At 41.4% G+C, this 25,736-nt stretch overlaps 2 protein-coding genes across 3 annotated transcripts; both read left to right on the forward strand.

Moving 5' to 3' along the window:
* The first annotated feature begins 532 nt into the window (after positions 1-532).
* On the forward strand, positions 533-25,242 carry LOC308119687 (uncharacterized protein). The gene is made up of 19 exons (XM_080479836.1): positions 533-636; positions 1,965-2,066; positions 2,200-2,341; positions 2,486-2,573; positions 2,653-2,872; positions 3,008-3,268; positions 3,341-3,473; positions 3,843-3,981; positions 4,067-4,096; positions 6,357-6,363; positions 7,509-7,532; positions 8,746-8,847; positions 9,019-9,160; positions 9,356-9,443; positions 9,535-9,754; positions 21,970-22,230; positions 22,898-23,030; positions 23,121-23,259; positions 23,342-25,242. Exons 1-19 carry the CDS (start codon positions 619-621, stop codon positions 23,373-23,375), a joined length of 2,283 nt encoding a protein of 760 aa, XP_080335962.1. The 5' UTR covers positions 533-618; the 3' UTR covers positions 23,376-25,242.
* Positions 13,384-18,000, forward strand: LOC308119549 (alcohol dehydrogenase 1-like). Of its 2 annotated transcripts, none has more exons than XM_080479610.1 (9): positions 13,384-13,459; positions 14,677-14,778; positions 14,958-15,099; positions 15,695-15,782; positions 15,947-16,166; positions 16,294-16,554; positions 16,639-16,771; positions 16,880-17,018; positions 17,320-18,000. In XM_080479610.1, the coding sequence occupies exons 1-9, from the start codon at positions 13,442-13,444 to the stop codon at positions 17,351-17,353; spliced, it is 1,137 nt and encodes a 378-aa protein (XP_080335736.1). In that variant the 5' UTR covers positions 13,384-13,441; the 3' UTR covers positions 17,354-18,000. The 2 variants fall into 2 exon arrangements, with proteins under 2 accessions (XP_080335736.1, XP_080335737.1); XM_080479611.1 differs by having other exon boundaries at positions 13,391-13,459; positions 15,006-15,099.
* Positions 25,243-25,736: the final 494 nt, after the last annotated feature.

The following is a 25,736-nucleotide window of genomic DNA, read 5'->3' on the forward strand; positions in this document are numbered from 1 at the left end:
CGCACTTAAATCATAAAATCAAGCAAATGACAACAACGTTTTCATAAATGCATCACTTTAAGGTCAAACTCTAATTTTTGATCACTTGTCACAGTCAAATTATCTCAATTATTTTTGAGTGTCTTAACCTTTTCTTATTGGGGGGCGGGGGGCACAGGGAGTTTCAGTTATATAACTGTAGTTGATGTCTCCCTGTGATATAACTGTAACACTAACACAGTCTCATCTCTCATTCTGGCATTTGACCACCTGACCAATTCTGCTTTCAGTGTCCTCCCAGCAAACATGCAACCATAGAAATACATTCAGATTCCAAAAAATAGTCTCAATAATCTACATTTGTTCATTACCCGACACCCCTTATAGTCACAGGTTAGTAATATGTTGCTCTCTGACAGTGACCTATATATCTATATATATTTGTGATCGCAACAATTCAAAGTCACTATCAAACACATGCAGAGTCCCTGCCCCCCTCGTGTTTGCAGAACCGCCTTTCCAGCTGCAGTATTTAAAGCTCAAGCCCAGGTCTCTTCTTCCTTGTTTTCTGTTCCTGCAGATTTCGTTCTTCTCGCGTCTCCTCTCCTTTTGTTTTTTTGGCTCAACTTTGCTGCAGACATGGCCACAGCTGGTAAGGTAGGTACATGAATCAGTGTGGGAGAAGGTCCAACTTGCACACGAACAGCAGTGATGGAGTTCAGAAAATAATGCAGCGTATTATATTCAATCGCAGAGGATAACCAGACAGCATAACGACATCAAGGTTGCAACGATGACATGAGTATATCTGATGTATGCATCAGTGATGACGTGGTCATGAGATATATTGTGCAAGGATTTCTTAACAGAGATTTGTTTCATTTGTCTCTGTGGAACTGATTTGAAAGTTTAAAACACGACAATGATTTCAAAAGAGATTCAGTATTTATTTATTTTTATATCAGAAATCTTTGTGTGCCTGCAAGTTAATTTCACGGTAGTAAGAGTTTAAAGTTACACTCTTCTACTGTTGCAAAACAAAACCAGAAAAGAAAAGAAAAAATGTGGGGTGACTTTGTGGGTAAATTGCAATCACTGATCCGACTCGGCACGCCAATAAAATCTTCCGACAAAGGATTGTGCAAGAGTATTTTGGCGAAACAACTACAGTGAAGGTCAGAGGAGAAAATACTGTTGGAGTACAGAGTATGAATGACAAATAAAACATCTGATCTTCAAACTCTTGCTCTTGATTGTTTGTTGTTGTTTGCTGCTGTCCTTAAACCTCAAAGCCACACACACACACACACACACACACACACACACACACACACACACACACACACACACACACACACACACACACACACACACACACACACACACACACACACACACACACACACACACACACACACACACACACACACACACACACACACACACACCTTGCTTTGTATTGTTCATTGTCTTTATTGTTTGTACTGGATGGACATCACTGACGCGTTGTTGAAAAAAAAAAAGTCTTGATGAAGCCAAAATGAAACTATAAATAAGCATGAAAACAACTATATTTTTCTTGATAATCTCATAAATAAATGAGGATATGATCCTGAAGCAGCCTGTCTTCATGTTTGGAATAAGGAAACAACAACTTTTTCTATCCAAATGCAGATTGCTCGATTTTTGTAAATGTATACAGGGGTCCCACTACAACTACTGAATGAATTTATGAGTGATTGCTTTCCCAAATGTGTGTGAGGAACAAACACCACGTCAGCTCATAATATCATTTTAACAAAACTGTTGTGTGAACCAAATGCACACATAGCTCGACATATATAAACAAAATACGAAGAAAACACCATACATTTGATATAATGCCGAGTTTAGTTGGTCAAAGAGCACAATGATCTGACTTTTAACACAAAAGATGCCAATAAATCAGAAATCCAATTTCTTTTTTTTAATAAATGTCTCTGTAGGTCATCAAGTGCAAAGCAGCAGTGGCCTGGGAGCCCAACAAGCCTTTGATGATTGAAGAGATCGAAGTCGCTCCACCTCAGGCCAAAGAGGTCCGCATTAAGGTGAAAAACTTCTCGTCGGATTTTATGCTGTTGTGGAAGAGATCTATGTCCTGTCAGGTGCCGGTGCAGCTGAACAGACCGAACCGTTGCTGTGTAGCGTTGTAAAGAAACCACCCCTCCTGTTTTCATGCAGATTGTTGCAACTAGTGTCTGCCACACTGACCTTTACCACCTGTTTGAGAGCATGCATAAAGATGGCTTCCCAGCAGTGCTTGGCCATGAGGGAGCCGGCATCATAGAGAGTGTTGGTTCTGGAGTCACTGAATTTCAGCCCGGTGAGTAAAAGTTCCCGTATTAGTCGGCCTACTTGGTCTACTTGCTATATGCCATATGGAGGGGGTCACTTTGTGTTTACATTTGTGCTCTTTATAAGTTGATGTGAACGTAGTTTGACGTGTAAACATTTCTTTGTCATTCAGGAGACAAAGTTATCCCCTTGTTCATTGCTCAGTGTAGAGAGTGTCGCTTCTGCAAGAACCCCAAGTCCAACCACTGTGGGGAAGGATGGTGAGCTCGTTTCTGTCGTTTGTAATACTCAAAGGCGACACAGCAATCTCATGCTGGATGTCACCTGCATTCTGTTTAGGGCTGCTGCTCGTCCCGATGTGATGCTGCTTGAAGACTCCAGGTTCACCTGTAAAGGAAAGAAGGTGTTTCAGTTCATGGGAACCAGTACCTTCTCTGAGTACACTGTGATGAACCAGAACGCTGTGGCGAAGATCGACCCTGCCGCCCCTCTGGATAAAGTCTGCCTCCTGGGCTGTGGGATCAGCACTGGTTACGGAGCAGCTGTTAATACCGCCGCGGTGTGTGTATATTTAGTAGCTGGTGATAGGCTGGATGTTGGGAACGAAACCAAATGTCTGCGGCTGTGACAAGAATTGGTGTTTATCACAGTATGAAGTAGAAAGAGGTACACCTCCAACTCCCTTCGATTGCAGGTTGAACCGGGATCCACGTGTGCCGTGTTTGGCCTTGGGGCTGTGGGTTTGGCCGCCGTCATGGGCTGCAAGAATTCCGGAGCCCAAAGAATTATTGGAGTCGACATCAATCCCGACAAGTTTGACAAGGCCAAAGTGTTTGGTGCCACTGACTTTGTGAACCCCAAGGATCACGATAAACCCATCAGCCAGGTGCTGGCTGACATGACCGACGGAGGAGTGGACTTCTCCATTGAGTGCACTGGGAATGTGGAAGTCATGGTAAGGCTGACTGACGACCTCTGTTGCAGAGTGTTTCTGTGTCCACTGACAGTGTGTTGTTCCTGCCTATAGCGCAGCGCCTTGGAGTCCTGTGTCAAAGGCTGGGGTGTGAGTGTGATTGTTGGCTGGACAAATATGAAGGACTTTGCCGCACGGCCCATCCAGCTCATCGGTGGGCGAACATGGAGAGGCTCTCTGTTCGGAGGTGAGACGAACGTGAATATAACCACTCACTTATTTTATTGACTTAATTTTGTGTGTGTGGTTAAAAAAATAAAGTAACAATAAAGCCCAATTCAAATGACCCAATGAATAACAGACCTTGAATGAATTGAGCATGCATTGATGTGTTCATAAGTGAGTTCAACCAATCCAGTTTTTGGGGGTAGAACCTTATTGGGATCAGCTTGACCAATAAAACCTTTGTTATGAGTAGTAGAGTGCAAGATGCTGAAACTGCTTGTGTTTTACTTGCAAAGTTACTTTAATAATTGCTTAAATTAACATCATTAGTTACCAGAGGTATATTTCAACCCCTCTCACTCTCCAATGGTTGATGATCACGTGTTTTCAGGGTTTAAATCCAAGGATGGTGTACCGAAGCTGGTCCAAGACTACATGATGAAGAAGGTGAAACTGGACGAGTTTATCACACACAACATGACCCTGGACAAGGTCAACGATGCCATTGAACTCATGAAGCATGGACAATGGTACACTCCTATTCTTTCTTCACTATTCGTGACCAATCGAATTTCTGGTTTCTAACGTATATTACCTTGTTTTTCTGTTCCACAGCATCCGGACTGTGCTCTATGTTTCTTCCCAGTGAGGCCATAAAGGCGGTACCACTGGTCTTGAAATTGTCTTGACAAGAGCTTTTGAATCACACATTGTAATAAAAGACATTAATAGTCCTAAAAAATTCAGCGCACTATATTAAAATTGTGACTGTGACAATTTACGGTGTTCGTACTTACAACCAAATTGAGGAAAATAAATGGCTTTGACAGATAGCTCCATTTTCTTTTTCTGGTTTTGTTGCTCTTTCGTGATAGAAATGACCAGTACTGATATAAAATCACAATGCATCTTCATGTTTAGAATGACAGGAGTGCTTCTGTTATATTTGCATATGTGAGGTGTTAAAAATCCGGAAGACCTGTGGACCTGTCTGTCTTCTTCCATCCTTCTCCCTTGATTTTTTTTATTTCTTTTTATTTCATTATTTTATTTTCATGAATGGATTATCTGTATTCAACAGATTTGTATGTATTCTTGTAATGCTATATAAGAAAAAAGAATTTACATGGTCCTCATATGGCACAGAATCATTAGAACAAAATACTCCCTACATGCATTCAGATTACAATCGGATTTCTATTTTCAGCTGCAACTAAACCCTGCATGACAATGAATGTCCTCATTTGACTTCACACTGGTTGAAACTAACCAGACTGTGAAAAAGCAAAGGGGGAAATTATTCCAGTACATTGCATATACAAAGCGTAATAATAAAAAACAATCATAAAAGGAAGGACACTTCTGTTTCTGAAGTGGGAGTGGTTTATTTAGCGACTCAAAAGGATTTGTTGTTCCGACAGTTCTGTGTATCATAAAGATACAGAGAGCTCAAACCCTTAAATGGAAAGATTGTTTAAAAGATTATTTGGTGCACTGGTGTGTGTGTGTGTGTGTGTGTGTGTGTAAGATCCACTCTTCCATACTCAGTGTTCCAGACACAGATGTATCTGGCGGAGTATGTGGACTCCTCTTGAGACATTTATAGGCCAAAACAGAAATGTAATCTTTCTGGCATTTCCAGTTGGCAGTGTCCACCTCCTGCTGGACAGAGAACTTCCAAAGGAAGGCCCCCAAGATGGTAATCAATCACCTGAACCCCCACAAGCAGCTGCTTCTTCCTGCTGCCTCCAGATGTCTTTACCCTATCGACTAAGACTCACTCAGCCCAATCTCATAAGACACTAATTACTCATCTTTTTTTACATGAAACAAATGGCACTAAGTGATGGTCAGAACGGAGATTGATTGCTTTATTGGAAACGTCATGGTGTGATTTTTTTTCTGGATGCTCCTGCTGCTTGTATTAATAGGTGTGCCCACCAGTGTTTGGCTTTACCGTAATATTTTGGCAAATCGGAGACTTGGAAGAGGGTTCTCGGCTTTTCTGCACTCCGACAGTCTGGCAAAGCTGCAGAGAAAAAAGCTTATCAACCACCACACAACACAGTTTGCAACTTACTGCAGAATACTTGCACTGCATCAATCTAATAAAACTAATGAAGGTCAACAGTATTTGTTGCTGGTTGTGTGAGTAGGAGTAGAAGTATTTGCAATGTTGACAATGAAAGCACACCGTAAGAAAAATACTGAACATCACGATAGTTCTGGTGTTAGTTCTGTCAAAGATTCATGTAAGCTGGCCATCGTTCTTGTATGTTACTCTTCGGGCAGCAGTGAAAACAGACGCAGTGTCCATCCCCCACTGCAGATCGAACTTTTATTTCTTTGTGCGCGTAAAGGTGCTATGCAGGTAGTAAAGTTGACATTTCGGATCCAACCTGTCATTAAACCTCACAACGATGGGCAGGGGGAAGTGTTGACAAAAGTCAGTTGCGGTTATCTCCAAGATATGAGCGTATAAAGTGAAAACCAAGAAGATAAATTGTGTGATGGTAGGCCAACTCGTAAAAGCTGGGGAGTTTCTGTCCATCTGTACGGATTTTTACAGTGTTGGACTGAGATAACTCGACAGTTTAGGTTGTTTTTTGGAGTCATGTTCAACTCAACCAGTTTAAATGATGCAAGTTTATTGAATATTTGGCTTTCACAACCAACTTCTGTTGTAAACCTTTGCAACTATACGACTCCACTGTAATAGTTCACAGGTAAAGCGCAGCCACAGTACATGCACATCTTTTTTTTGCCCTTACTGACTTAAATGAGCTTATTTACATTTCTCCCAGCATACCAGAGCTTCAGCATTATTCTGGCGGGGGGAGTACGTTGCATGAACAACAAACTAAAAGTGGATAAATTTGTGACTCACACTCTGTCCGTTGAGCAGTTCACTGGTGGTTTTGATCTCATGCAAGTAGAAAAAAAAATAAAATAGTAACCCTTGATTTCAGTTACATTTTGAAGATGTTTGATATGTTAATGCGCAGTGTTCAAGTGTCCCAAAGGGGTTGGTCTGTGTCACTGCTGCCCTCTGCTGAAGGTGGAACCGAGATATGACAAGCAGTGGAAGACTTTCAGGAAGGATTTTTATTTAACACACTTCTAAGCCCACCAGTTGTGATAAAAAAAATGATTTTTTTTTAATTCTCCCTTTTTGCTTGGTCAAGACAGTCTTATGTTCTTTATTTACTTCTAGGTGTGTATGAATATTAATAACTTATAATGCCACCAACAACCTCTCTGAATATGTAACTGCTAAATCTTATTTATTCACATTTATATGTTTTTAAGTTGGTACTGGAAAAAGAAAAATCCATATAATAGACATGGCAAACTAAACTCTGCAAAAATCATCTCCGCTTCTTTCAAATCACATTTTGTTGTGCAGCACACCACACAGGGCTACATAGGCAAAAAACTGTGGCGCAGCATCAACTTCTACAACAATTTGAGTCACGAGTGTGTATTGGATCAGATCAGAAGACACTGGCACTCCGTCCCCTCACACACGAGGGCATTAGCCTCCCATTCCCTGCAATCCTTATCGGACCACTTTTGGCAGACAAAAAGGTCCACAGTGCGCTGACTATATCAAACGTCCTGCTTATAATTCTCCACATGAACATTTTGCCTTGCTTCCTACTGTGTCCAACCCAGAAACAGATATCATGATGTGAGATATAAACAGTAGTGATTGTTGTATGTTAAATGTGATGGTTATTCAAACGGTATTACATTAGAAAAATCCTCTTTAAAAAAAAACAAAAAGAAAAAACATGTAACAGATCAACTTAGCTCCTGTAACTAATAATATGAAGATTTTTAATTGAAAAGAAAAAGCTTGTTGACTTTGGAAGAGCTGCTGGCTACCGCTCGCTTTTTATAACCCCTCATATACTCGCCGTCCCTTTGTTGATAAGAAGTTAAGACATGATAGATGAGAACGGCCCCATTCAAATCACCAGAGCACCCAGGCGTCTCCACCCCACTCACTGCGCTGCAGCGTCAAATAACTCCACCGCAATCTGATCTTTGAAAGCTAAAAATGGCTACAGCAGGGAAGGTAAGACCAATTGGGCTAATATTGTGTATCTGTGTCACGCTTTGCCGCCGCATCGTATACAGTTCTTTGATTTTGTTTGTTCACTGTATCTGACTGGTGTAAGCAGGCAGAGAAATGGAAGCCTTTCAATTGTTATGTAATCTTCCTACTTTACATAACAACTGGAGATATCACTCCGCTCCTTTCCCCTTTGCCTCAGATAAATATCTCATGTCTTGTTTAACTTGGCTTTGGCACTTCCTGTCAGTCCTGTTTAACTGTGGATTCTGGCGAAGATGTGAGGACAGGAAATCCAATATAGACCAGTAAAACAGGGAATATGTTGTGTTGGAAAAACAAATGTGGTTGAAGGAAATCAACAGCTATTTATTCAATGAATAATGCCGAGGCAGCAGTAAATTGCTTGTTGTTTTAAAGGAGGCATTTCTCTGTCAGGCAGGGATCTCCTGTCAATACCAGAGAAGGTGAATGAGGATAACGATTTAGGCTCAAAAGGGAGCTTTTTCATTTTAATGTGATTTATTATTTGATCTTATTTTATCTGCGTCCATGAATCACATTTTCAGTTCAATTTTTTCACCAAAGATATGAGACCAGGTAATGTTTTCTTTATGCTCAAAATATTCATTAGGATACTCATGAATAAAGCAATGCAAGCACAAAACTAGGCACAATGAAAAATGTACCATGGCCACAGTTAATCAGTTCTCACTACAACTTATGTGCAGAGCCTTAGCAACGTTAATGACCATTGATCATGAGCGTCTTACAGCTGTATGTTGCTATTTTGACACTTTCTTGAACATGATGTGCAAACAAATTTTGCAGATTTGGTAGATTTCAGCTTTTAGTCACTTTCAAATAATCCCACCCGTTGTACTGTTGGATGGATTTGGATTTTTTTTTTGTCACCAACCTAAGAGATTTATCTCAGACCAAGTTTTCTGACACCGACTCACACATTCAACTCTAAAATATCTTGGTAATTGTCCAATTTAGTTTTTTCTTTGATACATTCAATGTGACTCCAGAGCAAGAATAGAAAAAAACTGTTTCACTGCATGATGGTAAGCCCATGTTTTGCCGTAGGTTGAGCTGTGACAAAGATAGGTTTAAATTCTTATGAGTTTACTGCAACTAGCCAAGATCTATTACTGCCATTTCCACAAGAGGATAAAGGCTCTATCGGATATTTGACAACTGCTTCTTTTAGGTGATCAGGTGTAAGGCAGCAGTGGCCTGGGAGCCCAACAAGCCAGTGGTGATTGAAGAGATTGAGGTCGCCCCACCTCAGGCCAATGAGGTCCGCATCAAGGTGAGAGGCCCCAATTTCCAAGACTGAATCCTGCAAGCGTCTTTTCATGTTTTTTTGTCGTCACTTTTCTCGAATGAGCGATTTGACATGTCTTTTGAAAGTGGTACTCAAACTGCCGAATCCAACAACAATGAACACTCATCAGTAGCTTGGTTGCTACCTTTGGTGCAGATTGTGGCAACTGCAGTGTGCCACACGGACCTGTACTTTCTTTTGGAGAGTACGAACATCGAGGGTTTCCCAACGGTCCTGGGCCATGAGGGAGCAGGCATCGTGGAGAGCGTCGGGCCGGGAGTCACTGAATTCCAGCCAGGTCAGTTGGGAAGTTTTTCAACGTAGGAAAATGCCAAACGCTTGCATGATGTACAGCCGCGAGGAGAAGATTCAATGTTTAGCTTAGCATGACGTTGTAAACATCAGCCCTGTCGTCAGATTCCAGGAATACCGGAACCAATAACGAGGACTTTACAACATTCTCAAAGCTTTTTTTCAATGTACTGTCTTACAGGAGACAAGGTGATTCCTGTCACCCTCTCCCAGTGCAGGAAATGCCGTTTCTGCAAAAGTCCAAGGACCAATCAGTGCGAAGTGGCATGGTGGGCATTGACCTCCTTCCACACACGACAAGCTTTCTTCATTCTTCGCTCCTCTTAAACCGCCATACGTAACAACAAATGTATTGTTCAGGACCAGGATTCGTCAGGAAATTATGGCTTCTGTGGAGTCCAGAATGACCTGTAAGGGGCAAAAGGTGCATCAGTTCATGGGAACCAGCACGTTCTCTGAATACACTGTGGTTGACGAGATCGCCGTGGCCAAGATCGACCCTGCTGCTCCTCTGGAAAAGGTCTGTCTCATCGGCTGTGGGGTTTGCACTGGGTATGGAGCAGCAGTGAACACAGCTAAGGTCTGTATGCGTGTTTGTCAATTAGAGACATAACCTTTGATCAATTAGGGTTGCAGTTAAAATCATTTCTATGTTTGCTTTAATATACCCTTTAATGTAGGTGGAACCGGGCTCCTCGTGTGCTGTGTTCGGCCTGGGGGCCGTGGGTCTGGCTGCAGTCATGGGCTGCAAGGCTGCAGGAGCCAAAAGGATCATCGCTGTGGACACCAATCCAGACAAGTTCGACAAGGCCAAAGTCCTTGGTGCTACTGACTTTGTGAACCCCAAGGATCACGATAAACCAATCAGCAAAGTGCTGGCTGACATGACCAACGGAGGAGTGGACTTCTCCATCGAGTGTGTGGGGAATGTGGAAGTCATGGTAAGGAAATTTGTTCATACGCAGAAATAGGTCATTGTGTGCTTTTACAAACTCAGTTCTGAGAAAGGCTATAATAGGATCTAAAGGCAATTAAAAAATGACAACAACAAAAACTTTTATTTTATGTCTGATAGAACATGAACACAATGTCAATGCTGAAGGGCAAAAAAAGTAAAACCTTGAAATTAAAGGGGTGTATTAAAAAAAAAAAAAAAAGTTTACGGACCTTTTTTTCAAGCTTGGATCGATTGATAACAGGTCAGACTGGGTATAAATGTGGAACATACATATCTGCTCCTCAATTCAAAACTGCGAGTACTTTCAATCTTCCATCAGTGTACATAATGAAGATATTCTACAGTGTGCAATATTTTCAGACATTCAAGACAGTGTCACAGAGGCCAGTTGGTGGCGTTGCATTCAGATGTGAATCTGTGCTGGGAACCTTCAAGTCGGCTCAAAAACCTTTCCACAAACCATTGTACATAAGCACGGTTTCCCACGCAACCAACAAACATAAACTGACACTGTAACATGTCAAGAAGCCACGGGTGAACACAATCCATAAGAGCTGTATTCTGGTTATTCAGAATCTACTGATCCTACCCCTGACCGAGGCAACATGGAAAACCTTGCTGCCCTACAGATCTAAGAAGACCATTCACCTTGTAATAAGTGCATAATGTCATTTACAAGCCAGCCTTCCTGATGATGTAGCGTTGCACCAGTTTCTATGGTGTCTTGACACTGTCGCTTTTATGAAAAAAGTCTCCAATACTTCAGCAATGTGATGTCAGACCAATTTACTGAATTTACATGACTTTCCTCGACTTAAACTCCAACAATTGGTCTGCTCACTCGTGCTGGAAGCAGAGATTCTGTGGTATCGATATATCGTTTCCTATTTGAAGATCGACAACTGTAATAAAATATCAATATTGATCATCAAATATGAAATAAAGGCACTGTGTCCCTTCCGACTCTCAAAGGGGAAGAGTTATAATTGTTGTGTTTATTCTATTTTGGATTGAATGTTGTTTTTTTATTGAAATTTTACACATCGTCTGATCTCCAATCTTTTGGGATTAGGATTATGGATGTAAACCCGTTTCATGCCGTTTTCCCCCATCTAGCGCAGTGCCTTGGAGTCGTGCATCGCAAGCTGGGGCGTCAGTGTGATCGTAGGATGGACAGACAAGCACGACGTCGCTGTCCGACCCGGTGAGCTCATCGCTGGTCGCACATGGAAGGGCACGGTGTTTGGAGGTGAGCCAGATAAGAACCATCACTTCTCTATTAATGAATTACAGATCAACTAAAGAGCCTTTGGCGTTAAGTCAGTCAGCTTCTGTAGATGCGGGTTAACACTCAGCTCACAGTCAGTGTGCATTCTGTCGCTCAGGCTTTAAGAGTAAAGACGGCGTGGCTGAGATGGTGAAAGCCTTCATGGATAAGAAGCTAAACCTGGACGAGCTCATCACTCACAACATGACTTTGGACCAAATCAACGACGCCATCGAACTGATGAAGCACTGCAAATGGTAGATTTGGTCTAAAATACTTTCCCCATCTTTTGAAAACCAGAGTGCAGCCCGGACGGACGCAGTTCCGCTCACTTTTTTCCTCCGTTTTTCTTCCACAGCATTCGAGCAGTCATGAGCGTTTCACCACAGTGAAGGCCGCCCAGCAGCTTTACTGACGACTAAGCAAAACAACGTTTAAGACGTACAAATCACAGAGTATTTCAATGAAATATAAGTAGATCATGATTGTGACAAAAAGAAAAGTTCAGCGCTTATCAAGCACAATAAAGAATTCAGATGGGTTTGGGAGTTGTTGTTTATTAACCATGTTTAATCATGCTCTATGGAACTAAGTTTCTAACTGCTATAGTTACACGTTTCCAGCGATTATTTAGAGCAGAGGTCTGCAACCTGCAGCTGTGGAGCCACATGTGGCTCTTCAGCCCATATGCAGTGGCTCTCTGAAACTTTCAGAATATTCAATGTAAATTTCTTTCTCTATGTGCATATCGTAAATATTTTTCAAAAATGGTCTAATCTTCTGGCAAGGAATAGTGAAATTGGTCAAAAACAGGTAAAACAGATATGTTACGACCCGGTTCTGCTGGGAGAAGGTGGAGGAAGTAACATTCACCTGGTGAGTTTGGGTGAAGTGAGGCAGCCATACACACATGGCACAATGGAAACAAACAAAACACCTGATTAACTCATTAACAGCCGGTGTCTTCACCAAACTGCTGGACTAAGGTTCAGTTTGACTAACGTTTAACTAAAATTCACACCCTCAAATATTGGAGTGGAGCCGAGTTCAAAAGTCCAAACCCACACCAAGGTTTTCTCGAGGCAGACTGAACAGACACCTCCCGCCACAGCCGCCATGAGGAGTCTGCTGGAGCTGCTATAAATGGCCTCAGCTGGTGGGCGGCGCTGAGCCAATCAGCAGTCATCTTCCAATCAGAGTGCTCCACATCAGGACGGGAGGAGGGGGACGTCGGTGAGGATACCTCCTGTCAAAGAGAACACAAAGAGGCAGAGGCGAGGCCATACAGCCTGCGGGCAGTAACAGGATAAAATAAAATTGGGAAATTGTTCAAATTGGCAACAAAAAATGAAGTATTAGAATATATAAATTTTAGCTATGAAATGTCATCAGTTTTTTAGTATGTAATGACATTTATTTATTTATTTTTTTTCTGTTTTCATTTTTTTTTTTTATTTCACATGATCAACATAACATGTTTTGTGGCTCCCGGCAAATTTTACTTGATGGAAAATTGCACAAATGGCTCGTTTGGTCATAAAAGTTGCACATCACCTGATTTAGAGGGTGCAGCTTGTTTACTTCATTTTGCAGGTTGTGTTGTAATTACCTTGGTGGTATGGACTCCTGGATTCGTCCCTCAGAGGTTATACTGTCTGCTCCTTCAACAACTTGTAATAAAAAAAATGATATTACAGTCAAACACCAGGCCGTCTAAATGAAATAATCTCAGACCACATAATCACTTATAATAACAGAAGATACATCCCAAGATTATTAGCAGCTTATTTTGTGGCAGCGGCTCCTGCGGCAGCAGTTCAATGACTTTGTGAAATCATGTCTGAAAACTTGCATTTAACTCAGAAACACAGAGGTTGTCCAGATGTAGGGGACATCCGGTGTGTACCTCAAACTTCTATCCAAAGTCCTCTCCTGCCTGAATGTTTACCCGAATATGTATCAAGACCTTGTTCTCCTTCTCTCTCACTCGACGTTCCGGTTACAGTCCAGTCCAGACAAACTTTGGGATCTCAGTAACAAAAATGTCCACAGCCGGAAAGGTAAGAATATCATCAGAACTTAAAACTGTCTGCATACAAATGTGTATGATTAACAAAGCTGGTATAACATGAGACAATAGATAATCGTTTCAGTTATTTCTTGTTATTGATCTACACGTATGTAACAAGTTGGGGTGTACATGATAGAGTGGCTTACACATAAGAAACACATTGGGACTGTGGAAGCAATTTTCAAAACAGAACACAATTTAAAACATGTCTTCAACGGATTCATTTAAAAACTCTGGAAATGCTGGCTCTTTGTTATACAAACAAATAGGTGCAAGGTCGGGTATGGAGGGAGAACGGTCAGTTAAACATTAAGAACTATGAAGCAATATGTGCAGGCGTCTATTTACTAGTTTCTGATCATGTGAAAGCTTTAAAAGCAGAATATAATTGAAAAGGCTATGCACAAATTATGGAAAAATAAAAAAATCACACTTCAGCAGATTGGTCATTTTTATGAAAGTTTAAGAGTTGTCCAGCCTTCAAGAGAACTTTATATTTGGAAATTAACGTCTATTTTATTTGCATATCACACAGATTTTCAAAAATGATCTAATCCAGGCTAAAAACCGATAGACAAAGTAAAACAGTCAGAATAGCTGGAATTGCAAAGAAAATGGATAAGATTACTGAAATATTAGTAATTTTAAAAATACAGTACAAGTTGTTAAAATTGCTAGTACAGACTTGTTGTTTTTTTCAGGAAAAAAAGGGAGCGGAATAGAAAATGCTTTATCATATATCAGATGACTTGTTCAATAACTTTCCCGCTAAAGCTATGTGTACTCTTTAAAAAGTAATAAAATAATGTGGCTTAGAGCGATCGTCACAAAGTTAAAAAAAAACACAACATAAATGAAAAAACATTTTCAAATGTTGTGGAATTTGTTTAGACCAACAAAAAATAGTCATAACAAAAAATAAAACACACACAATTCCCCTGTAACCCTACACTCAAACAATCTACTGTATACTCACTTGTATTGATTCTTTTGCAATTGTATTGTGGGGGGGTTTGCATTGTGGTCAACATATTTGGCCCATCGTATAAATCTCCAGGGAACCGCTGTACAGTCACAATCTGATTCACAAAGTATAAATGTGAAGTAAAATGTGATTAAAAATTTAAAAAAAAATAAAAAATCCCAATAAGACCCCCATTACATTGTAAGTACACGAGTCTTCCTCTGTAATGTCACTTTCTGTAGGTCATCAGATGTAAAGCAGCGGTGGCCTGGGAGTCCAACAAGCCTCTGGTAATTGAGCAGATCGAAGTGGCTCCACCCCAGTCTGATGAGGTCCGAATCAAGGTGAGAATAACAAACAAGTGGAAGCAATAAACAAACTGTGCGGCCGGTGCTCGCAAAGAACGCAAATATGTTTCACAGAAAACCATCGTTGCTCACCAATTTCTGATAGTGAGCTCTTTTTAATCTTTAATGAACGACATCAACTTTTTTTTATTATTTTTTTGGCCTACTTCATACAGATTGTGGCAACTGCATTGTGCCGTACTGACTTGTACTTCCTTTTGGAGAGTACGACTAAATACACCTTTCCAATGGTATTCGGCCACGAGGCGGCTGGTGTCGTGGAAAGTGTCGGACCTGGAGTGACTGAATTCAAACCAGGTGAGTTTAAATTGGCGCATCTTGTTTTTTTGTAGCACAATGGCTCATTGTTAGTTTTAGGATCATAGTATGGAAACTGGAAAGACGTTACATGTCCACATCCTGATCAACCAGCTAATGCACCTGAGTCCACAATAACAGCTGCTGTCTTTTAAAAAAGATGATCAAAGATGAAATAAATTCAAGAGTAAGAGACAATATTTGATGCAATGTCTTTAAAAATGGTTGGTTTTAATTTGTGCAAATAATCCAAACACTTTTTTGTTGTTGTTTTTAATCAGAATTGGAATCATTGTTTGGACAAATGATGAAATAACTACCATTGACACGGTAATCACTCTTGTAGAGTTGTACTATCTGTTCCTTTGTATTAAAACAGATATGAATAATCAACAACTGCAATGTTTGAGAAAGTTTTGCAGTCGGCGGAGAACACATCCGGACAAATGTTCTCTCATTGTGTAATGTCCTTGATCTGTGTATTCTCCAAGCTTTTATTGTACCAACTTCTGGCTAACTTCAACCTCAATTGGGGAAATAATTTTCAAAATGATTTAGGCCCTCCCAAAACTGTGCATTTGTTTGTATCTTTCAGGAGACAGAGTGATCCCCGTGTTTCTTTCCCAGTGTCGGGAATGTCGCTTCTGCAAGAGTCCTAAGACGAACCTGTGCGAGAGATCTGCGTGAGTTACATTCTGCATGTTGCGCTTGAGATAATCGCCGTGGCACGTAAAAGATGTTCCCAACTGAACATTCGTCAAAGCTCCAATGACGCTCTAATTTGACAAGACAAGCACTCAAAACTTTACTCCAAGTTTTTTTCATGGAGCTAATCTTCCTCGCTCAGGCCCCTCGCTCATGTGGACGGGATGCCAGAGCCAGTCTCCAGGTTAACCTGCCGGGGTAAGACGCTGTTGCAGTTTGCAAACACAGGTACCTTCTCTGAGTACACCGTGGTTAACCAGATTTATGTGGCCAAGATCGACCCCGCGGCTCCTCTGGATAAAGTCTGTCTCATCGGGTGTGGAGTCTGCAGTGGGTACGGAGCGGCGCTGAACAATGCCAAGGTGTGAACACTGACTTTGGATCCACTTGCACAGATTAAACCAAAGTGGCGCATTTGGCAAGAGCCTTCGCAAAGTATCCTAGATTTAACTTTCTGAACTGAACGTGACCGCGTCTCCGTCACGGTAGGTGGAACCGGGCTCCTCGTGTGCCGTGTTCGGCCTGGGAGCCGTGGGTCTGGCCGCCGTAATGGGCTGCAAGGCTGCAGGAGCCAAAAGGATCATCGCTGTGGACACCAATCCAGACAAGTTCAACAAGGCCAAAGTACTTGGTGCTACTGACTTTGTGAACCCCAAGGATCACGATAAACCCATCAGCCAAGTGCTGGCTGACATGACCGACGGAGGAGTGGACTACTCCATCGAGTGTGTGGGGAATGTGGAAGTCATGGTACGAATTGTGATTGAATTCAGTTCATATCATTTCTATTTGGTGGATATAGATACCAATATCACCAGTTTACTCTCCATGCAGCGCAGTGCGTTGGAGTCCTGTGTGAAGGGTTGGGGTGTCAGCGTGATCGTCGGCTACACAGACATGCATGACTTCGCCGCCCGGCCCGCTCAGCTCTTATCTGGAAGAACATGGATGGGCTCAAAGTTTGGAGGTGAGAGAAATGATTCCAAGATGAATGACCGTGTCGATCTTTAAGTCACTGCCCTTTGGGTTTTGCGATTCTTCTCCAGTCATAGTCGGTGTGCATTCTGTCGCTCAGGCTTTAAGAGTAAAGACGGCGTGCCGGAGATGGTGAAAGCCTACATGGACAAGAAGTTACAGCTGGAGGAGTTCGTCACTCACAGAATGACTCTGGTCCAAGTCAACGACGCCATCGAACTGATGGAGCAGGGAATCGGGTATAATCATTGTTTGTGATTAACTTCACACCATCATACAAACAATTCAAATATTTCAAGTCTTTATTGAACACAAACCGTTATTTATTGGAGAAAGGAAGCAAGCCCCTTGCTTGAACGTCTTTTGGCCGTCTCAGTAGCTGCTGGTCAGAGCTTCATAATGTAGAGGAGGAAGTTTTTCCTTTGTCTGTTCAGCGAGACTTTTAGGATGTCTGTTGTGAACATTTCACTTTTCTTTTCACTATTTGTTTATAACAGAATCTGGTCTTTTGACTCTTTCCTTTGTCTATTTGTTCCACAGGATCCGGACAGTCCTGAGTGTTTCTCCACAATAAGAGTGCTGTGGTTATTTAACCAAGCTGCGTTCCAGTAATTAGTACATGTTATCAGCATTCCCGCCAAACAGAGTGTGTTCAGGTGCGAGTGTAGATGGTAAAAACTGAATATTTGTCTTACTTTGTGCATTTTTTATGCTGTTTATGCGTCACAAAATCTACCACATTTAACTCCTTTACGTAAGCCCTCGTACACATAGTGATGCAACTGCTATTCTCACTTTGTTTTCAAACAATGGAACAATCTGAAGTTTTGTTAAATACATATCAGCACATGAACAGGCAGGGCCTGGGACTGAACCCTTGAGATTTGAGGACAGCCTGCTCTACCACCTGGGCCACACTTGCCCTATCGACAGTGTCCATGAAGAAAACCAAAACTGTTTATCGAGAAAATAAATTAAAGTGTTCGAATCCACTTTTTGAGATTCTTTGTGTTTTTGCCATTTTTTATTTTTATTTTTTATTTTAATGGAGTGGTGTGTTTTTGAGCCTCAAAAATTTGTGATTCAAAATTTGCAAATGAAAAAGTATTGATTTAAACTGCTTCCAGACATTAACACTCCTGAGTTTGGAAAAACTAATTGTAACGGCTGCTTGCTTATAAATAAACCATTATATGCTTGATGTGGGGCGCAGCCTGCTTTACGTCACGTTGTCATTATTGATCGCTTGTCTCCCAAGAATCAAAACATCATTCATGCACACGTGTGCAGCAATGTTGCTCTCCCAAGAAAATAAGGATCTTTTCATTTGGCTCCACGTACTATAATATATATAACATACATACTATAATAATATAATATATTTTTCTACTAATATAACCTGAATGTTGTACTATTATTACTGGGCTGAGATAAGCTTCTTTTTTCTTAATTAAGAGATTGAGGCATCATCTTTCTCTGAAGGGCGGCACGGCGAGTAGTGGTTAGTATACATGCCACATGTTAAGATAACTCAGGTTGACTTCAACATGAGGCTCTTTCCTGTGGACTTTCTGTGGACTTGTTTGAGTGAATAAAAGGGGACTCTCTCCTTTCTCCTCCGGCCGCGTCTCCAACGCTGCAGCCTCACGGTCCTCCAACACCCCATGAGTGGGTGTCGTCTCCTGTTACAGCCTTTATTGTTTTAATTACCTTTTGGAATGCAACCCCCCCACCCCATTGGGGGGGTCTCTCCATTCCCATGTGAATACGTTTCTCTATGTGTGTGTGTGTGTGTGTGTGTGTGTGTGTGTGTGTGTGTGTGTGTGTGTGTGTGTGTGTGTGTGTGTGTGTGTGTCTGTTGATGCCTACATGTGATAACAAAGTGCTGCTGCAGTATTGTGAGATGTTGCGCATACATTCAATTATTCCTTCATGAAGAAATACAATTTGTTGTCCTCACTAGAAGAAAGGGACTTCCAGGAGCAACTAATTTGTGGGCCTTAGCCCCCTTTCAGTCATCAGATGGTCACAAGTTCTGCTAGATAAGGAGGGGGCAAGGCCGTTGATTGCTTTAAAAACAAAGAGTAAAATCGGAACAATCAATCCTCAAAGAAACTGCTGGCCAGCGGAGGGAGAAGAGGACTTGGGTGATGTGCTGACATCTGAATGTGTTTGTTAAAAAACAGAAAGCGGCATTTTGCACCAACTGGAGGCGACTGAGGGCTTACTGGGAGACACCGACACAGAGTGCATTATATTTCAAGGACAACCACAGCATCCTGCAGGGGCAGGGTCAAGGGCCTTGCTCATGTTCGGTCGCAATTTTTTTGTGAGAATCAACTGAGTCTCTCGTGTCAGGCTCCTTGGCTTGCCCCCCCCCCCCCCATTCCCATTCCCATTCCCATTCCCATTGCGTTTATTCAGCTCCCAGAGTCTGGTCGATGTGAAAGACCCAAGGTAAACACGCCCAGCATAATCAGTTGCAACCAATGATTGCGTCATGCTCAAATCCCAAAACCACACCCATCAAATTCTTTTCCCTCCGAGATCAAAAAACTTCCCTTTTTCACTCTCTGTGCTGCAGTTCGTCTTTACTTGAGCCAAGTCATACTTTGGGAGGCTGATATCTATTATCAAAATGAATACAGCAGGAAAGGTAAGACCAATTGAGGAAATTTGTCTTTTTTGGGTGGAAACTGTCTGCATACTGTCATCTAATACTGTGAAGGTATCCTAATTATACAAACACAGTGCTGTATGCACAGGTGTGGCATTGTTCAATAAAATTGTACTTAAACATAAAAATAGCTCATTTGCTTTCTTAGAGTGTTAAAATATATTAAACTGTGTTGTTGTAGTTCTAAAGACTGGACTGCAAAGTTTATGGTTACAGTCTCTCCAAGGTAAAATTTGTGTTTTTACAAGGAATCACATTGAAGCATTTCTCATAAATGTTTATTTCTACCTAACTTAAACTGCACCATAGATCGGTTGTCTGTTTCTCAACTGTGCCTCATCACAGTTTGAATTTAGATACGCAACATCGGTTTACATGGCTCTATAATAATAAGAGTATTTTATGGCGCACGTTTTTTTTTCTCTCTTTTTCAATGTCCAGACTTCTTGACTCAAGAAACACCAAGTGCTTTACTGAAGCAAACCAATAATTCACCAACCAACCAGACATTTATTTACCTCCATTCCCTGAAGCAACAGTACTGGATATCTGTACCTATGTCACTGGAAAAATAGAATTTCTCACTACTTCACTTGTTTGTTAGTTTTTTTCCACATTTGAAAAGGCTGGCCACAACTTTAGCACAGATGCTGCAGTTATAATGAGTTCATTGTGACATCTGTTAATCTGTTAAGCATGACAAGCAAACATTCCAGAAGCAACAGCTTCTTTTTTTCCCATATCTTTAATTTTTTGATTGATTATTTCCCACTCTGTTTTTTGGACGAATTCAGAATTTATTTGATTGTTTTTGCAATAATCGCTCTGATATGATTGATACTCAGCTCCACATCACTCCATCCGGTCACTCCATTTTGAATCCAAACAACTTACTGTGAATACCATTTCCAGCAGATCATTATTGCGTAACTGGCTTCCAATGCACTCATTTGAATACTCTTGCTGCGGGATCTTGGTAAATCAATCTTTGAAAGGCCCACACATTGGCAAGATCGGTCTTACGTCTGTCTCTGTAATGTTTTGCTGCATTTTGCAGGTCATCAGATGTAAAGCCGCCGTGGCCTGGGAGCCCAACAAGCCTTTGGTGATTGAAGAGATTGAGGTAGCCCCGCCTCAGGTCAATGAAGTCCGCATCAAGGTGAGAAACAAAAACTAACACAAACCAACGGTAATGAATATTTAGAACATCAAACGGTTGGCAGGTACTGAACCTCTCAACACATCTATTTATCACCTTGCTGTTCTTGGTACAGATTGTGGCCACCTCACTGTGCCGATCAGACCTCTACTGTCTTTATGAAGGCAAAGAGGACTTCAGCTTTCCCATTGTCCTCGGACACGAGGGAGCAGGCATCGTGGAGAGTGTCGGGCCTGGAGTCACTGAATTTAAACAAGGTCGGTTCGAAATAATTTGTTTGTTTGTAAAAAAAGATGCAGGCGAGGGTTAGTATCCAGATATCAGTCAAGAGCTCGGCAGGAGTCGTAATCGGGTAGAAACAGGTCAGGATTAGGAACCAGGAACACAACGCAACAAGCAACTGGAGCAGGAACGCAGCAACACAGATGAACTGGCCATGCGACACAGACCTCAAGCCCAATATATTCTGCAGCCAGCAGAAGAGACACAGGTGAAACACATCAGAGCAGGGAACAGCAATCAGACATGAGGGGGGGAGAAGTCATGGAGCCTGAAACAAGAAACAGAGTGAAAATTCTAAATAAAACAAGAAACAGAGGAGACAGAAATTGTGCACGGTGACATGTCTTTCATTTGTGTCTTTCAGGTGACAAGGTGATTCCCATTTTTCTCTCCCAGTGTCGTCAATGCCGCTTCTGCAAGAGCCCTAAGACCAACCTGTGTGACAACACTGTGTGAGTTAATACAGAATATTCTTCAATTTGCTTCCTCTCCTTCACAAAGGCGACAAACACTGTCTGTGCTCACATCTATCCTCAATAAGAAGATCAACGGTTTGTTAGAATGATTTTAAAAGGTTATCAACCGGAAAGAACGAAACAAAAACAAGATAGACAAAGTTTAAAATGTCATTTTGGTCTTAAAACTAAAAAAGTATCTCATTCAGGCACATCGAAGAGAATTAACCTTCCACTATTCAGGTCCCTTGTTCGCGTGGAAGGCATGCCAGAAGAGGTCTCAAGTTTAACTTGTAAAGGGAAGGTGTTGCAGCAGTTTGCAAGAACCAGTACCTTCTCTGAGTACACGGTGGTGAATCAGATTGCTGTGGCTAAGATCGACCCTGCTGCCCCTCTGGACAAAGTCTGTCTCCTGGGCTGTGGTATCAGCACAGGATACGGAGCAGCTGTCAATACCGCCAAGGTATCTGTGTTTGGATGTTGCAGTCAATATTGTTTGATGGCATAAGTGAGTGAATGTATTTGACAAAGCCCATATTATGCAAGCTTACAAAAAATATTCTCTTCGTTCACAGTCTGGAATGATAAGAAATTGACCAAAGTCTTCTTCACTGTAGGTGGAACCGGGCTCCTCGTGTGCTGTGTTTGGCCTGGGAGCCGTGGGTCTGGCTGCAGTCATGGGCTGCAAGGCTGCAGGAGCCAAAAGAATCATTGCTGTGGACACCAATCCAGACAAATTCGACAAGGCCAAAGTCCTTGGTGCTACTGACTTTGTGAACCCCAAAGATCACGATAAACCAATCAGCAAAGTGCTGGCTGACATGACCGACGGAGGAGTGGACTACTCCATAGAGTGCATTGGGAATGTTGGAACCATGGTAAGTGGGTTGTAATCCACGATGAAATACTTTGGCACGTTGCAAAACAGAGTTTGACTCGGATAACAAAAAAGTCAACATCATTCCTAAAGTCAAACAAAAACGTATTTCCTCAATGATAACATGGAATTTTACACCACTTAAAGCTTCGAACCCTTGGGAACAGATCAGCACCTTGTCTGTCCATCGTTTGCTGATATACAAGCACTGATCCCACAGCACAGATGTGACTTGTGTTTAATTCCCGTCTGAGAAATATTGTCCAAAACATTGTGAGCCTGATATAAGCATGGTCAATCCCACCTGAGCAAAGCATACCGTTGAACAAAAACTGTGAATTTAGTCAATCAGTTTCCTTTCAGTGCATGTTGATGACTTAGGACACCTTGAGAGTATTGAACATCTAGGAAATGTCCATTCATCTTCTATACTGCTGATACTCTGTTCAGGGTTGCGAGGCGCTGGCGTCAATCCCATCTAACCATGGGCGAGAGCAGACTACACCCTGAACATGCCGCCAGTCCACTTAGCTAATTTTAGAAAACCCAATCAAATTGGAAAGTTATGGGAAGACTTTGTTCAGTTCTTTCAGTTCATCTTAGCTTATCTTAAAGATATGTTTGAGTCAGCACGTTCCTGGCTGACACTGAGCTCTTTCTCCATGTAGCGCAGTGCGCTGGAGTGTTGCGTGAAAGGCTGGGGTGTCAGTGTGCTCGTCGGCTACACGAACACGGACGACTTTGCTGCCCGACCCATTCAGCTCATCTCGGGACGTACATGGAAGGGCTCCCTTTTTGGAGGTGAGAACGATCGCAATCGTCACGGATCGCAAGTGAATAAACACATTTTGGCTTGAGTTCTGTAGCCTCACCTACATTTTGTCTGCTCAGGGTTTAAGAGTAAGGACGGCGTGCAGCAGATGGTAAAAGCCTACATGGACAAGAAGATCAAGGTGGATGAGTTCATCACTCACAACATGACTTTGAGTGACGTCAACGAGGCCATTGAACTGATGAAACAGGCCAAGAGGTAATGATTTTTAGTGTTTTCTCCGTCAGATCTTAACAAGTGCAGCTGTGCTCATTTTTTGCCTCTCGTTTTTGTTGCACAGCGTCCGGGCCGTCATGAGGGTTTCTCCAGAGTGAGAAAAACGTCTCCAATCCAACATTCTGTTTGAGCAGAATCAAAGATGGTGTTTTACTGAAAGGCACTAATTATGTCTCTAAATCTAACAATGTATTAAATATTATTTCCTTATGCTCATTGATACCAGGTTTAAAGGCCGTATGTGGCCCGTCGGCCCATAGTTGCCCACATCCTCTTCAGTCTGACGCTTCTCTTTTGTGTTATTCAGTAATTTTCTCTATTTCGAAAACTGAAATTCAAATTGATGGCTTACATGCCAAACAAATTATGAGAAGTTCGTCCTCTCAATTGGAGTAGGAAAAAAAATGTTAAAAATGGGTTGTTTCCGTCCACTGTTATCAAGTATTTACGTATGTTTTTCCTGACATTAAAAAGCTAAAGTAAAACAAGCAAAAACCACAATAGCCACGGTAGTTAGCAAAGCTACTTTTATGTTTTGCTGCTTTATTTCTAATACTATAGATGTAGAAGTTTAAAAAGGTGTATTTGATTGTACATCCATCTGTATCACCTGCTTTATTTGTAGTGGAACACTGTAAGGCCAGAGCTCGTTTTTATAGTCTAGTGAGAGGCAGAATGAAACCCGGACAGGTCACCAGTCAATTAGTAGGCGAACACCAGCAATCCATCCATCCATCTCTTCATTTTCTGGAACTACTTTATCAAGAGTAGAGTTTCAAGGGCCTTGAGCCTATTGCAGCCAACAATTGATGAAAGGCAGGATACAGCCTGGACAGGTCAGTAGTCAATTATCATGGCTGACAGAGACCATCCATCCTCTCATCCATCGAATACAACCATTTCAGTTCATCAATAAATACGTGTTGTTTCTGTATCTCATGGTTTCCTTGGATGTCAGCAGCACTGAAGAAAAAAAACGGACAAATGCAAATGCATGTACCTTATATCGTATATTTTCCACCAACTGACAGCCCAGAAAATGCTTTATTCACTTAGACACACTCAATCAATAAATTCTAATTGGTTATTCGTTGTCCTGCCTCATTTCACCTGCACTCACGACATCAGTCCACAAACCTTAATGAAAACCTCCATTTTGGACAATAATTTCTGAATGAAAATGCATTTTGCATTTCATTGTAGGTTTTTTTTTGTTTCATAGGAATTGACAGTTACCAATTGAGTTGTTTCTCTAAATGAAGTTTACTCACGATTGTGTTCAACTCTTTTGCAGCACAAATGTCATTAAAATGCTCCAGTTAACAACCCAGATTGAAAAACTTTCCTGTCTGCAAGATATTCTCTTTGCTTCTGTATAGGAGATCTTATGTCTCATAGTATTTCCTTAGCCTCTTGTAATTTTTTTGTAGCAAATAATTTTTTTTTACCTTTACGATAAAACGTATTTAAGCAGTTGTCTGTGTATAAATGTAATTATGTAATGTTTAAAACATGACTCTTGAATTAATTTTATTCGAACACGGTGCTATTTTAGAAAAGAACATTCTTATGATATTATTGTTAAAAAATGGTTTAAAAAAAAAAAGGTAGAGCAGCCAAACTTAAATGTAAAAACAATGCTAAAATACCCCCCCAAGAAAAGAAGGAAGGAAGAACAAACCAAAATTCTGAAAGAGTCCAAATGCAAAATCAACTAATAAAGATAAAACACTTAAATAGCCAAAACAGCTGGGGGAAGAAAACCCTACATACATGTGTTTAAAATGAAAAAAACAAACAAACAAAATGACTAAGAATCAAAGTAGTTAAAATGGGTTAAATTGCTGAAACAGTGATACAGAGTAAATTACTTTAAAAGGTAATAAAGAAATACAAGGAAAATGTAAAAAAAAAAGAGTCAAAATAATGAAAACTGTGAAATCAACTAAAATTGCTAAAGTGGCTAAAACAACAAAAAATGGCTTAAAGAAAGAAAAAAAACCCAACAACATATAAATAAAAATGCACAATATTCGGGGCTCTGGGCCGCTCCGGTGTCCTGGCGCTCTGGCGCACGGTGTGTGGGCGCGGTCCGAGTCCGATCGTCACGCCGCGGCTCTCTGTCTCGGCCTTGCTTCTGCTCTTTCGGGACCAAAGTGAAATTTGGGTCGGAAAAAACGAAAAAACAACAAAAAAAAAAACAACAACCAGTGTGCAAAGCTGAATCTGTTAACAACAGAGGATCCATACAGACGACATATTAAAATATTGAAGGCGTGTAGTAAATCTCTGACCAATCAGCAGACGGCTCCTCAAAACCGGACCGTTCAATTGTCCTGAGTACCCTAAAGGAAGGGTGACAGCAAAGCGTCAACCTCTGCAGCGGTTACTTCGGTACCATTAACCATTCTCGCCGTGAAAACACGAACCGTACCGGACCACACCATTTCATTTCTGCA

Source organism: Lipophrys pholis, assembly GCF_963383615.2.
Source record: "Lipophrys pholis genome assembly, chromosome: 14".
NCBI classification, from domain to species: domain Eukaryota; kingdom Metazoa; phylum Chordata; class Actinopteri; order Blenniiformes; family Blenniidae; genus Lipophrys; species Lipophrys pholis.